General features: G+C 37.2%; 1 protein-coding gene across 19 annotated transcripts in view; it reads left to right on the top strand.

The window, feature by feature from the left end:
• Positions 1-16,314, top strand: part of syne1b (spectrin repeat containing, nuclear envelope 1b) — a 138,574-nt gene that overhangs the window by 119,792 nt on the left and 2,468 nt on the right. For 12 of the 19 annotated variants that reach the window (XM_079853920.1, XM_079853917.1, XM_079853915.1 and 9 more), the window contains 17 exons: positions 163-329; positions 641-803; positions 893-1,080; positions 3,025-3,175; positions 3,256-3,438; positions 4,465-4,602; positions 4,678-4,869; positions 5,120-5,453; positions 7,123-7,191; positions 8,450-8,592; positions 8,761-8,887; positions 10,024-10,235; positions 11,254-11,454; positions 12,254-12,382; positions 12,469-12,681; positions 13,915-14,007; positions 15,505-15,563. In XM_079853920.1, coding sequence (XP_079710046.1) covers positions 163-329; positions 641-803; positions 893-1,080; positions 3,025-3,175; positions 3,256-3,438; positions 4,465-4,602; positions 4,678-4,869; positions 5,120-5,453; positions 7,123-7,191; positions 8,450-8,592; positions 8,761-8,887; positions 10,024-10,235; positions 11,254-11,454; positions 12,254-12,382; positions 12,469-12,681; positions 13,915-14,007; positions 15,505-15,563 — 2,762 coding nt within the window. The remainder of the gene's footprint in view (positions 1-162; positions 330-640; positions 804-892; positions 1,081-3,024; positions 3,176-3,255; positions 3,439-4,464; positions 4,603-4,677; positions 4,870-5,119; positions 5,454-7,122; positions 7,192-8,449; positions 8,593-8,760; positions 8,888-10,023; positions 10,236-11,253; positions 11,455-12,253; positions 12,383-12,468; positions 12,682-13,914; positions 14,008-15,504; positions 15,564-16,314) is intronic. The other 7 variants (XM_079853918.1, XM_079853926.1, XM_079853925.1 and 4 more) reach the window with 3 other exon arrangements.

Raw genomic sequence — 16,314 nt, 5'->3', positions numbered from 1 at the left:
TTTGGAGGAAACTCCATTGTAACCCCTTTTTTGTATGGGGTGTTTATAACAGCATAACAATAGCCACTCCTTCAAAAGCAACTAGAATTTAACTGAATTTTATCAACTATAACTATAGTAACTTAAAGAATGCTTGTCCATGTCTCTGTCACTGTCTCTCAGGACTATCAGGAGGAGGTGGCGGTGGCTCAGGAGAATAAGCATGAGCTCACACAGCTGGGTGAACGTTTAGCTCTGGCCAGTCACGAGAGCAAAGCCTCTGACATAGAACACAAACTCGGTAAAGTCAACGAACGCTGGCAGCACCTGCTCGACCTCATTGGGGCCAGGTAACACACACCGCATTGTGGCTCGGTTGGCGTTATCCTCACTATTTTTATCAATATTTACTCAAAATGACTTTAAAATGTTGGAGAGCACCTGTCCAGTCACGTTGAGCCATGGTGCTCATGAGGGAGATGCAGGTTTAAATCTGCACTGTGTGCAATTACTGTACCTCTCCCTACCTCATGTTTTTAAAATGATATGTAATATACGTTTGAATATTAAAAGATTTTTAGTTTAAAGTAGTATGCTGTATATAGATGTTGATTTTGTGTACAAATGTGTGAGCAAGGTGAACATTTCTTTGTCTATTCAGAGCGAAGAAGCTACGGGAGACTTTAGTGGCCATTCAGCAGTTGGATAAGAACATGAATAGTCTGCGCACGTGGCTCGCCCACATTGAGACCGAACTGTCCCGTCCCATCGTCTACGACACCTGCGACTACCAGGAGATCCAGAGGAAACTGGATCTACAGCAGGTACTAAAACACATGATGCATTCAAAAATAAACCCGTTAAGTTTATGCGCTTACTTCGGAAAAAAAACTCGTTTTTGTTGTTCATCCAGGAGCTGCAGAGAGACATTGAGAAGCACAGCACGGGTGTGGCGTCTGTGCTGAACCTGTGTGAGGTTCTGCTGCACGACTGTGATGCCTGTGCCACGGATGCGGAGTGCGACTCCATCCAGCAGGCCACACGCAGCCTGGACCGCCGCTGGAGGAGCATCTGTGCCATGTCCATGGAGAGGAGACTCAAGTATGACCAGCTGATGAAGCTCATGCATCCCAATTCGCATAATATCCGTCCTAAATAGTATTAGAAATTAGAATTAGTGTCCCAGATCATAGTATGTTGAAATGAGTATTCAAAAGATAGCCGGATGGTCTACTTTTTCCGGTTAGAGTCTGAAGTGCAGATTCATACACACTCTAACGGCTAATATTGCCCACAACCCATTGAGTGTTGGACGAGGATTCGATTAGAACTACAAGCACGAATAGTGTTTAAAAAAGTGTTAAAAAACTACAAACATGGTGGATGTGCAACTCCAATTTTTTTTTGCATTTTATTTTGCATTTTAGTGTCATTTTGTTTCAAACGTGTATCTTACACTCACCTAAAGGATTATTAGGAACACCTGTTCAATTTCTCATCAATGCAATTATCTAATCCACCAATCACATGGCAGTTGCTTCAATGCATTTAGGGGTGTGGTCCTGGTCAAGACAATCTCCTAAACTCCAAACTGAATGTCAGAATGGGAAAGAAAGGTGATTTAAGCAATTTTGAGCGTGGCATGGTTGTTGGTGCCAGACGGGCCGGTCTGAGTATTTCACAATCTGCTCAGTTACTGGGATTTTCACGCACAACCATTTCTAGGGTTTACAAAGAATGGTGTGAAAAGGGAAAAACATCCAGTATGCGGCAGTCCTGTAGGCGAAAATGCCTTGTTGATGCTAGAGGTCAGAGGAGAATGGGCCGATTGATTCAAGCTGATAGAAGAGCAACTTTGACTGAAATAACCACTCGTTACAACCGAGGTATGCAGCAAAGCATTTGTGAAGCCACAACACGCACAACCTTGAGGCGGATGGGCTACAACAGCAGAAGACCCCACCGGGTACCACTCATCTCCACTACAAATAGGAAAAAGAGGCTACAATTTGCACGAGCTCACCAAAATTGGACAGTTGAAGACTGGAAAAATGTTGCCTGGTCTGATGAGTCTCGATTTCTGTTGAGACATTCAGATGGTAGAGTCAGAATTTGGCGTAAACAGAATGAGAACATGGATCCATCATGCCTTGTTACCACTGTGCAGGCTGGTGGTGGTGGTGTAATGGTGTGGGGGATGTTTTCTTGGCACACTTTAGGCCCCTTAGTGCCAATTAGGCATCGTTTAAATGCCACGGCCTACCTGAGCATTGTTTCTGACCATGTCCATCCCTTTATGACCACCATGTACCCATCCTCTGATGGCTACTTCCAGCAGGATAATGCACCATGTCACAAAGCTCGAATCATTTCAAATTGGTTTCTTGAACATGACAATGAGTTCACTGTACTAAAATGGCCCCCACAGTCACCAGATCTCAACCCAATAGAGCATCTTTGGGATGTGGTGGAACGGGAGCTTCGTGCCCTGGATGTGCATCCCACAAATCTCCATCAACTGCAAGATGCTATCCTATCAATATGGGCCAACATTTCTAAAGAATGCTTTCAGCACCTTGTTGAATCAATGCCATGTAGAATTAAGACAGTTCTGAAGGCGAAAGGGGGTCAAACACAGTATTAGTATGGTGTTCCTAATAATCCTTTAGGTGAGTGTATAATATGGTTGATATTACAACCTTTGGCTTGACCATCACTCTCAAGATGTAAAGTCAAGTTGAGCGCATTGCTTTGTGGGATACATCATGCTCACTTTTTGTGTGCAGTATACAAGTGAGCATGATGTATCCTTTTTTGCTTTTATTTTTATATTTTCAGTAATTTTATTTATTTTTAGTGTAGTTTGTTTGAATAATTTTTAGTACTTCAACTTTTTTAATTTCAGTTAGTTGCCAAAGCAGCATTTCTATTGTCTTTTAAGCTTTTTAAATTTTTATTTTATTAAAAAATATTGCGATAATTGCACTGCTGAAGATGTGTTATGTATCTGCTAAATAGCAAACCTAAATCCTGCTCTTTTGAAAGGATTGAGGAGACGTGGCGTCTCTGGCAGAAGTTTCTCGATGACTTCTCTCATTTTGAGGAGTGGCTCATGGTGTCGGAGAAGACGGCCGCACTGGCAAACTCTTCAGGTGTCCTTTACACTGTTGCCAAAGAGGAGCTCAAGAAATTTGAGGTGAGAGTCATCCAGACGGGATGAATGTAGTATTAGTGAACAGATTTATGATATTAACACTCATTTATGTGCTTTTACAGACATTTCAGCGGCAAGTGCATGAAAGTTTGACGCAGCTGGAGCTGATCAATAAACAGTATCAGCGACTAGCACGTGAGAATCGCACTGACGCGTCCTGTAGTCTGCGAGAAATGGCCCACGATGCCAACCAGCGCTGGGATAACCTACAGAGAAGAGTGCCCTCGGTCCTACGCAGGTTAAAGGTACAGAGACATTTGATTCGTTTTAACCAACATTTATACAATTATGACAGTCATCACTGTATATTATAATAACACAAATCTGTGAAAAGAACTTATTTTATATTCATGCTAATAAAACATTTCATCCATTCCTGTTAACTGCTCATCAAAATTAGATAAAGTTAAATTAAAGTTAATTTATCAAATGCATAACTGTATCCAGCACTTATTGTAACCATTTTTTGAACTGAAACTATACATATAAACAAATGAAAGCTAAGCAGTAAAAGGTAAATATTTTGAATTGAAATATAGAACAGCTAAAGAGAAAAAAATATCATGATGATATAGGGCTGTCAAACGATTAATCGCGATTAATCGCATCCAAAATAAAAGTTTGTTTTTACATAATATATGTGTGTGTACGGTGTATAATTATTTTCTATATATAAATACACACACATGCATGTATATATTTAAGAAATATTTGCATGTATATATTGTGTATATATATTTATATTATATATAATTTATATTATATATAAATATTTTATATATAAATAACACATTTTTCTTAAATATATATGCATGTGTGTGTATTTATATATAGAAAATAATTATACTCCTTACACACACATATATTATGTAAACACAAACTTTTATTTTGGATGCGGTTAATCGCGATTAATCGTTTGACAGCCCTAGATGATACATTATATAAGTTGGATTATTATTTACAATAGTATTATATAATTTTTAGTAGTAATATAACTATTATTATTATTATTATCATGTTTATTATAATATAATTATTAATAAAATATATTATTTAAAACTTTTATATATAATATATATTATAATATACATAAATGATTTTTTTTATTACAATATATATAATTATTATTAATGAAATCTAATATTATGTAGAGCATTTTTAAATTATTTATTATTGGTATTATTTTGTAAATGAACCTTGCAGTCCATTTGGTTAAATCCTTACTCTGAATCTGTTTTTTGATCGCGGAACATTTTTAATGTCCACCACAGCACTTTATATCTCAGAGGGAGGAGTTTGAGACGGCGCGAGACTGTATCCTGGTCTGGCTGACTGAGATGGACCTGCAGTTAACCAACATCGAGCATTTCTCAGAATGTGACGTCCAGGCCAAAATCAAACAGCTGAGGGTACGTCTCTGACCTTTAGACCTGCACATTATTCTCCTGTGTCATTCTCTTATGGAGGTTTTCTGCCCCATCCAGGCGTTCCAGCAGGAGATCACTCTAAACACAGGCAAGATTGACCACATATTTCAGCAGGGTGAAGCTCTTCTAGAAAAGAGTGAGCCGATAGATGCTGCTGTGATCGAGGAAGAGCTTGAAGAACTGCAGCGTTACTGCCAGGAAGTGTTTGGACGTGTGGAACGCTACTACAAGAAACTTATACGATTACCGGTACATTAAATACATCAGATGCCTTTTCTGACTGATATTCTCTTGCAGTCTTTTTTTTACATTCATTTTATTGCCATATTTATTTATTATTACCTTTTTATTTGAGATTTTTTATGCTTAGGCTATTTATTTATTCTTCATTCGTTTATTTTATATGCATTCTTTCACATTTTATTTCATCCACTTTAATAAATGTAGTCAATGTTTCATCAAAGTTTCAATCACCAATGATCATAACTTCTATATCCAGCTCACAGACGATGAGCATGACGTCTCGTACTCGGACCGGGAGTTTGATCTGGACGAGTCTGCTGACGTGTCCAGCTTTCCGTGGAGCGAGCGCCTGGGTGACGGTTTTCTGTCCCCTCTGCCTTCCTCCAGTCGGTCTGCGTCGCTGGCAGTTCCTCTACGGGCCGAACGGTCGGGTCGAGACACTCCGGCCAGTGTGGACTCCATCCCTCTAGAGTGGGACCATGATTATGACCTGAGCCGGGGTCTGGAGAGCGCCAGCAGAGCCTTGTCCTCCGAACCAGGAGATCAAGGAGAGGATGGATACCTGCAGGGCTCAGCATCTGCCCTCTCAGGTCAGTGTGGGCTCTTTCATCCAATAATCACATAAGAGAGAATAAGTAAGGGATAATGTACATCCATCCGGCAGAGCTGAACGATTAATCGTTGAAAATCACACAATCACATTCCTAAATGACAACGATCCATCTGTGGCCCTGTCCCGAATGGCACCCTAATCACTTGCAGTCTTCCTCTGAGTCCACACTTTCGTGACTTAAAGGAGAACTCCGGTCAATTTTAACATTGAGCTCATTTTTTTGTAAATTTGGAGTGCTGTCAGTACAGAGAACAACGACAAAAATCGGTGTTGCCTACACCGTGTTATCCTCTTTTTAAAATTTGCACCCTGTTGACTTCAATGGGGCAAGTTTTAAACCTGCTTTTAGCCTCTTAACATCCTTGATGTGTCATTACAAGTGCCCAGCCATGTTGAGTGATTCCTTCAGAGTGATCACGGGTGAATCTGACTGCAGTAGATGTGAAAGATATGAATAAAAGTTATATTAATTCAGCCAGCGCACATACCTGTATTTACATCCTGTTTTCGGTCGAAGTCCACAGTAATCGATTGTCGAGTTCACGCGCATAGGTTTAGTTACCTATGATCACGCGCGTGAACTCGACAATCGACTACTATGGACTTCGACCGACAGGAAATAAATACAGGTATGTGCGCTGGCTGAATTAACATCACTTTTATTCATATCTTTCACATCTACTGCAGTCAGATTCACTCGTGTTCACTCTGAAGGAATCACTCACATGGCTGGGCACTTGTAATGACACATCAAGGATGTTAAGAGGCTAAAAGCAGGTTTAAAACTGGCCCCATTGAAGTCAACAGGGTGCATAGTGCATATTTTAAAAAGAGGATAACACGGTGTAGGCAACACCGATTTTTGTCGTTTTTTGTCACTCCAAATTTACAAAAAAATGAGCTCAATGTTAAAAATTACCGGAGTTCTCCTTTAACGCCGCTTTGACTGTCGGGAAGAAGTCTCACATCAGTGCCTGCAAAAGTGCGCATCGAGGGCGCATATCGCCGCAAAGCATCCTTCTGACACCTAAATAACCTAATCACAGAAGTACTGGAATAAAATGTTATAGTTCGGATATAAACACTGATGTTTACAGTAGCGATCAAAATAGAGCAAATCACCTTTTGAAAGTAACTTCAAATAACGATTGTATCAATGACATTGTTACATCATTAGGTGGCGACAAGTGACCGTTTAAAAATGCATTTGTTGTTGAATCATTCATTCAAGAGATTTGTTTAGAAACGCTGATTCATCCAGTAATGAAACAAGTGAGTCATTGAATCATTCATTCAAAATAACATTTTGTAAATTACATGTTATTTTGTTTAGTTTTCTTCAGAATCGTGATCTCTATTTGAAACAAAAAAATGGTGATTCTCCATTTGTTCTGAATCGTTATAAAAAACAACAACTGATAGAGTGATCAGGACTCCGACACAAAGTTTATTACAACAAAGCTTTCAAAAGCGGTCAGTATTGGGGAGTGCCGTGACTGACCAATCAGAATCAAGCAGCTCAGAGTACCAAGTAATAAGAGAATATAAATGAATCCTGTGAGATTTTAAATTGACCTGAAAAGTTTTTAGTGCGGTTCAGCATTCATTCATGTGTTGTACTGTATGCATGTATATGTTTCTTTCAGATGTAGTGATTCCAGAGAGTCCTGAGGCATTTCTAAAACTTACTGAGCAAACTCTGAGGTCCAGCGCTGGTAGGCAACAGCAGTCACAGAAATCTGGGACTCACTCACTAGACTGTTGCCTGATCTTTAGTTCTACTCACAAGCCGAATCGGCTGTATTTTCTAACCCTTCTTTTTTGATTTGTGTTTTCACACAGTATAATCAGTTTTCAAGTGTTTGCATGTAGTGTCACAGGTTGATGCACACTGAGTTCACTCTGGTGTTTGTCCTTGGTTTCTAATACTTTTGAATTTCCAAATCAACAGCATTACTCACTGTATTTTACAATCAGAGCAGACTGTGATTTACAAAAAAAATTTTTGCTTTGCTTTGCAAAAAAAATATTATTTATCATCTAATCTATTGAAATCAATTGTTTACTCTAGTATTAGTGGTCGACTGATATGTTTTTTTTTAATGGCTGATGCCAATATCTAGAGGTCACAAGGTTCAAAATGAGAGGGAATTTTATTTTTGGATTTATTTATTTGTTTATTACTTATTTCGACATTATTTTCATGACAATAAAACACATCTCATTACTGTTAAACATATGCTACTTCATATAAAAAATATTTCTATTTAACTTTAGTTCATTTTTATTTAATTTTATTTCATTTTATTTTGGTTTTAGCTTAGTCAATTTTATTACTTTCAACTTATTTTATTTCAGTTAGTTGCCAAGGCATCAAGTTTTTAAGTTTTAAATTTTTCCATCTAATATTTATACTTTATTTTATTTAAGTTTTATTTGAATTACCGATAACAACACTAGTTTAAATATGAGATTTATAAATACTACACAATTTAAATAATGTTTTTTTGCATTACAGTAACAATACAGTGGATATATTTTATTACGCAAATGACAATTCTGTGGGAAAATGTGTTTAATTGCCTTGAAATAATAAGCTTGATGTCGACAGATGCCAAATATCAGCCAATCAGTCGGTCCATAACCATCAAATCTCCATTATGCCAAGCCGTCATTGTAAATTAGAAAATATTTCTTAATTGACTTCCCCAGATAAATAATGCTGAACAAACAAACAAACATGCATATTGAAGAGCAGTATTCACTCTGATTGTAAACTGCTTTGACTAATGATCAATTTGATTCGAAGCTCCTAGTATGTTTGACTAATGAGAAAGCAATGTTGTGATGTCTTGTCTCTTGATCATGCACCGCATCAGGCCTGAGAGCGACAACACAGTTCCACTGTGCAGTTCAGTGCGACTTCCTGTTCCTGCAGGAAGCACTAGTAAGTGTTTTGGTGTTCCTCTACAGGTGACACTGGCTCACTGGAGACTCACATCAGACAACTGGATAAAGCTCTTAACACCAGCTGCTTCCATCTGCAGCAGACGGAGAACATCATACGCAGCCGAACTCCCACTGGCCCGGAGCTGGATGCCACATACATGGGTTATGTGAGTGAAAATCCTATAGGACTATATTAGGGGAACTGTCACTATAGTAAAATTGTGCTTTGACAAAGAAATCATTTGCTAGATGAATACAATGATGTGTTTGTTATATTTTATTTGTATATATTATTTTTATATATATATTTTATATATTATTTTTTATTTTCTCAGATGCGTCTTCTTGAAGAATGTCGTGGCAGTATAGATGCAGTAAAGCGAGTGGGATTTGAGCTGAAAGACGAGGATGACAAGACATCAGGCTTTGTCAACCCCAACAGCTCCGAGTCCCAAACCTCAGGTACAAAACCGAGCACATAAACACATGCATTCTTCAAACTTCTCATTAAAACTAATGCTGGTAGTAGCCTATATAGGCAATAGAGCAGAGGGAAAATAGGTATATGTCATTATAAATCTAACAAAGTTAATTGATAAGGGAAGAAGGAGGCTGGAACCGGCGAACGTTCAACACACTTTAACCCTCATCCCTCCCTCGTGTTCTGTAACAAATCCTTTCATCGTGGGTCAAAATGACCTGAAGCCCTAAAATTATACTTAATTTTTCTTTTTGTCCAGAAAGATTATTTTATTTAATTTTGATAATATGTTTTCTGTTTTTTAATGTTTTTTTTTTTTTGGAGATGTTTTAGTGATTTTTTATTTTATTTGATTTACCTTTAAATGACTAAATTTGATTAATAAATAATTAATAAATAGTGTAATTTAGTAATTTAAGCACATTCCTCACATTCTTTAAACTTAAATTCAAAATAACTCACAATTTCATGCATAAATCTTTAAATTCAGCTTAAAATATCTCACAATGGGTGTCTTTGCCGACCTCTTGTGAATTTTTTTATTATATAAAATTATATTTCATGACTCTAGGCACTAGATGGCCTTATAGCTTTATTTGGAGCAAATGAGCTGTTCTGCTGGGTCCTAAAGTCAGTTTCTTTTCAGTATGTGTTCAGATACACATGTAGACATTATAAAATAATTTTTTGGTAAAGTTTTAGCAATTTAAGTTTGCAATTTGAGCATTTTTAGGTTTTTGTATGTGTACTGAAGCATTCCTCGCATTCCATTCATTCCTATGAGGGTCAATGGAAAGGATTTGTTACTTTTTTAAATTTCAACCACAAAACTCCTTGAATCTATTAAATTTTTTTTTGTGTATTCGTGGTTCAAGTGCGACAAAAGTCCTGGGGTCATGGACCCTCAATGGGATGAACACTCAATTTTCACAAATATTTTCCGGGTCAAGATGACCCGTAGGAAGGTCTCAAAAAATGTTTGGATTTTGATTTCCTTTTGTCTGATGCATCATATAATGTAATAATGTTTGTCAGTGTTATTAAATATTATTGTTACTATAAAGTGTAGCCCAGATAACACACATGCAGTGATGGTAACAGATGTTGTGTTGTGCAGGTGTGATCGAGCGCTGGGAGCTGCTGCAGGCTCAGGCTCTCAGTAAAGAGATGCGCATGAAGCAGAACATGCAGCAGTGGCAGCAGTTCAACACAGACCTGAACAGCGTCTGCAGATGGATGGACCAGACAGAAGAAGAGCTGGAGCAGCAGCGGGGACTGGACCTCAGCACCGACATACACACCATCGAGCTACGCATCAAGAAACTCAAGGTCAGACACTCACAGACACAGTTAGTATGTTCTTTACTAAATGAAATAAGATATAAATATTAGATGAAAAACCAACTGAAATACATCGGTAACACGTTACAATAAGGTTTTGTTTAACATGAGTTAACTACATTAGCTAAATGAACAATGAACAATACTTCTCCTACATTTATTAATCTTAGTTAATGCTAATCTCAATATTTACTAATGTTAAAGATCAAATTTGTCTGTTAACCTTATTTAATGTACTGTGAACTAAACTAAACTAATATTTTCATAAGTAACTTTAATATAAAATTTAAATTTAAAATGTGTATTGTTCAATTGTTAGTTCATGTTAGTTAATGCATTAATTAACAAATAAGACCTCATTGTAAAGTGTTACCAATACTTTTAAGTACTAAAATGACTAAAACTGTGCTTTTGTCATGTCTATAGCTTTTTTCAAACTAAAATATAACCTGACAAATTAAATAGTAAAAAAAAAACATACATACATATATATATATATATATATATATATATATATATATATTTTTTTTTTATATATTGTATTATATACCTTTTTATTGAACAATTTATTTAACCTTTAGGCAAAATCTGCTAAATAAAATCTAGAAAAAGTTTGTATATGTGGAGGAAAAGCACCTCAAAATTATTCAGAGGCCCAAAACTGAGAAAAAATATGCAATTTGGTATAGTGGCTGATATTTATATGGTCAAAAGCAAAAAGACACGTGAACCACTAAAAAAATACTAAAAATACTTGCTAAAAAAGTATAAACTTCCAATCAGACGAAAGAAGTATGTAGTAGACTGTGTTTTTATCAAAGTTTTGAGCATGTTGATCATTTAGATCATTAAAATAAAAACATAAGAATACAAGCTAATTCAAAATTATAATAGCATCAAATAAAACTAAAATATCACTAATTCCATATTCTTTGAAAGGGTTATCTTTTTTGTTGTTGTCCTGCTTGTTCATTATTGACACTTTCCCTCTGTTGACCCCGCGCAGGAGCTGCAGAAGGCTCTGGATAAGCGTAAGGCCATCGTGCTGTCCATTAACCTCTGCAGCGCTGAGTTTGTGCAGTCGGACAGCGAGGAGGCGCGAGACCTGCAGCGCCGGCTGAAGGAGATGAATAACCGCTGGGAACGTCTGAGCGGCTCTCTGGATGAGTGGAGGAACGCTCTCCAGCACGCTCTCATGCAGTGCCAGGCAAGAAACACCTCACCAACAACTCATCTTGAAGCTGTTATAAGAAGACGTTCATAACGTCTGCTTTCATATCAACCATGCATCTTGAAAAAATTCTGCTGATTTGCAGAAAATATATCTAATATTACCTAATTTGATGATGCTAAGTTTAAAAACATCAGTAAAAAAAATCACTTTCCATCACTTAGTTTTTTCTCTCCCAAAATAACAATGAAGATTTTTGAAATGATATATCAGCTTTCAGTTTTAATGACTAAAAGTAGGATTCAAAATGTGTCATTTAACTTATAATCTGCAAAGAAGTGGATAAATGTTCAAATACTCAATTTAATGTCAAAGAACGTTTTCTATTTTCTAATGCACACTATTTTGTGAAAAGTATGACGTGCCAGAGCAAAACTAGGCACTTTCTTTGAAATCAGCTTCCAAAAATGAGTAAGAAACAAGTATTGGATTTCATTTAGCAAATGTTATGCAGGGCGGTGTAAATGTTTAGGTGCTAAAAACACAGATTATAAAAAATTGTCACAAGGGGGGGTTTATAAACACACACAAAGATGAAGATGAAGACGAAGGTAATTAGATCATAATGGGTAGTCCGAACAAGAACAGAGCAACATACAACACATCCACTAAAGACGACACCGGACACTAAACTCAAAGGGAACCAAACCTATATACAGGTGATGCACAGCTGAACATAATTAGTGTCTGTGACAACAAATGACGAAACACAAAGAGTCCAAACAAACGTGATTGTGACAAAAATCATCTGATTCTTGTTTTCCCTACTGCTCAGGACTTCCACGAGATGAGTCACGGTCTCCTTCTGTGGCTGGAGAATATCGATCGCAGAAGGAATGAGATTGTCCCGATTGACCACACTCAGGACAACGATACACTACAGGAGCATCACAAAACGCTTCTGGTAAATGATTTCTCTTTTCTGTTTAAACAGCATTCTTGGGCTACAACTTTCTATGCTTGTTCTGATTAAACACGATCATTCCACAGCAAATCCGTCGAGAGCTGCTGGACACGCAGCTGAAGGTGGCGTCCCTGCAGGACATGTCCCTTCAGCTGCTGGTCCACTCGGAAGGCAGCGACTGTCTGGAGGCCAAAGAGAAGGTGCATGTGATCGGGAACCGACTCAAGCTGTTGCTGAAGGAGGTGACACGAGACATTAGAGAGCTGCAGAAGACCCTGGACATCACCAGCAGTCAGCAGGTTAGTTACAAAAACATGGATGCCACCAGTTTGCCAGTTTTTGACCAAAATAATATTAGTGCCTGGAAATGAATTAACTCTTTCCCCACCAATGACGGAATATCTGTCATTTATCATATAAAGCTTCCCTGCCATTGACCAAATTTTCCAGCCATGTTTTACTATTATTATGCGGTAGGGGGGCACTATTATGCAACTTAAAAAAAACGCTGGCGGGGAAAGAGTTAAATTAATGAAATTAAATTTCTTGCAAATAAATGCATTCATCCACGTTTCTAAATCAGTGGTTTTCAACCGGGGTGCCGAGGCTCAGCAACCATTCAAGGGGGCCACAGAATGACTTAAAATTACATAAATTGCCATTATTAATATAAATTATAATATTAGTAGTAGCAATATATTAAAACAATCTAACTTCATTTTTCACCTTCAATTAATATATATTTTACAGTTATATATGAATTGTGGTTTACCTTATTGATTACATATAACCTATGTTGATTAATACATTTAATACAGTACATTTCTTTTAATAGCCTTCAATGGAAGCTTTCAATTCAAAAATGTTGAGAATCACTGCTCTAAATGAATATTTTATGTGCAGCAGTGTTATTTTATTACCATTGATATTAATTATTAATTTGATTTCCATTTGAGTTTTAGTTATTTTAAAACATCAAGTTAAAATATATGAAAATAAGAAAAGTTGCCTTGGCAAGTAGCTTAAATAAAATATGTTTTTTTATATATCTATCTTCTTTTTTTTTTTTTTGAAAGGGATAGTTCACCCCAAAATGAAAATTCTCTCATCATTTACTCACCCTCAATTTGTTCCAAACCTGCATAAATGTCTTTCTTCTGCTGAACACAAAAGAAGAAAATGTGGGGCACCATTGACTTCCATAGTCTATGGAAGTCAATGGGGCCCAACAACTATTTGGTTACCGACATTCTTCAAAATATCTTCCTTTGTGTTCAGAAGAAGAAAGAAATTCATACAGGTTTGGAACAACCTCAGGGTGAGTAAATGATGACAGAATTTTCATTTTTGTGTGAACTACCCCCTTAAAGATAATTTTATTTAAAGTAACGATAACAAAATAGTTTTGTATGGTTTTCAGTTAACTAATAACCCTGATGTGCAATACTAAACTTAATCCAGTTATTATGTCTAGTTTAAGTTTGCTCACTCTTTTTTCCAACCCTCAACACACACACACACACTCTCTGTAGGACTTGTCATCGTGGTCGTCTGCTGATGAGTTGGATACTTCGGGTTCCCTGAGCCCCGTGTCTGGACGCAGCACTCCCAGTCGCCAGCGATCGGTAACACATCACCTTCATGTTCTGTCGGGCCCTTCAAAGATCAGTGTTTGCTTGTCACGTTGAGGCGGTAGTTTGACACTTGAATGTCCCTGAAACTTGGCCTCCAAAAACACACTTGACACCTTATTAGCATACTGCTCAGAGTTCCTCCAAAACTCAGAACCTCTCCCAGCATGCTCTCCTCTAATGCAAGAGCCGCATCAGGACTGGAGATGTGATTCATCCCTGTTGTGTTTCCACATCCCGTTGATTGATCCAAGTTCGTTTTACATCCTTAAAACAACTAGTCACACCTGTATCACATCCCCTAAATTCTGGTTTGGTTGGTCCCTCTATTCATTTTCCCACATTCTTGTTTATTCTAGATTCCCACACTTTAGTCTTCAAGGAATACTGGTTCTATGAAAAAAGAAAAAAATGTCCAGGTCATATTTAACCTCAAAATCAAAAAATGAAAGTGTGAAATTATATTTAGCATGAAGAAAATGATGCCTTTTTTGGACAATTCTTTTTGACTTTTCAGCACACGTTCCCTTTAAATTAGCACTGTGATGTGTCCAGATGGTTTATTTTATTTTGATTTATAAGAATTCATGTCAGATTCTCATCACAGTAATACAGTGATTTTAAATGACATAAATCAACAAAGTATCACTGTAATGTAAGAATATTTTAATAAATAATATGTATTATAATATGTAATAATAATATAATATTGTTTAAATTATAATATTTAATGTAATGCTACTTTTTTTGCATTATAATGTACATACTGTATAATGAATATAATATAATGAATGATTTTGGGCACACTTTAGATTAGGCTCCAATTCTCAATATTAAATAACTATTAACTTTTGCCTCAGTAAATGAATGCCTCCTAATTACTACTTATTAATAGTTAGTATAGTTGTTCAGATTAGGTATTGGGTAGGATTAAGGGATGTAGAATATGGTCATGCAGAATAAAGCATTAATATGTTCTTTATAAGAACTAATAAACAGCCAATATCCTAGTAATATGAATGATAAAAGAAACTAGTTAATAGTGAGAATTGAACCCTAAACTAAACTGTTACCGAGAATTTGGGGGTAAAATACACTCGCTTATCAAAATAACATTGAAATGCAAAACAAAAATCTTAATGGTGGACTCATATGTTCTTTTTGAAATACATAACTTCATGGGTGAAATATGACCTTTGACATGCAGATTTTGTGAGAGTCACTCTCAGAAAACAAGCCATTTGTCCTGTGACGAAATGCATGAAATGAGCTTTTTAAATATTAAAGGATCGCTTGTTGGCAAGGTCATTTTTTTCTGAGAACGGTGTCATGAAGAACCAGTTTCTTTGTCTCCATAGAGGTGCTGTCACCCCCATCATTTGATTTTGTTGGTGCTCTTCTTTTTTGGGTTCTTTCATCAGTAGCTTTGTCTTTATTTGCCTGGACTGAAACATTCTTTCTTTCTTTTACCCCCCTGTTCATTGCAAACAGCCACGGGGCAAAAGTAGTCTGTCACAGCCCGGAGCCTGTGTGAGCAGTCCACTTCACAGGTACCTTTCTCCTGGTTTCTAGAACACTCGGAAGATAATGGAACTCAACCCATGACCTGACCGCAGGCCCCTAGCCCTAATGGGTCTGGGTTGACCCCTAAGTGGACAGTGTCCTACAAACCTGTCAGACCACCCTTGCAGTGGCATGATGCGCATGCAGAAAGGTTCATGCTGATGACTTCCATCATCTTCTGTGATTCTAGACACTGCTCAGGTTAGGGAGCTGAGATAGACACTACGAAGGGAGCTCGTGCACCAGGCACAACAGGCTTGTTTGATGTATTTTTCATCTGATACTTGGCTGTAAATATGGATACGCTAGGCTGCTTTTGCTGCTGAGCCGTTCATTTTCTCGTCTATTCAGCAAGCGTCTGCAATGAACAATCTTGGCTACAGCTTCTCTCTTTTTCTCTCTCTGGTGTGTTACATCTGCTCTTTCACCGACTAATCAATCATCTTCTCCCTCCTCCGATCTGCCGTCCGTGCAGTTTGATGACGCTAGAGAAACATCACTGTGCCCGTACATACTGTAGACTCAATGTCAGAACACACAATAACATATTCCAGTGGTTCTCGGCTGCTGGGACAGTTCTGAAAGGAGTGACAAAGCCCCGTTTCCCATGATATGATGTTTTGTATTCAGACATGGTGAAATTACAAGATTTTTTGTATTATAAAATGTTTAAAGATAATTAAGAGAAGCGAAAATCTGGTTTCCTATTATATGCCAGCATTGAAAATGGTTAGTCAC

Source organism: Squalius cephalus (assembly GCF_949319135.1).
Source record: "Squalius cephalus genome assembly, chromosome: 20".
NCBI classification, from domain to species: domain Eukaryota; kingdom Metazoa; phylum Chordata; class Actinopteri; order Cypriniformes; family Leuciscidae; genus Squalius; species Squalius cephalus.
This window is presented reverse-complemented; position numbering and strand designations above follow the sequence as displayed.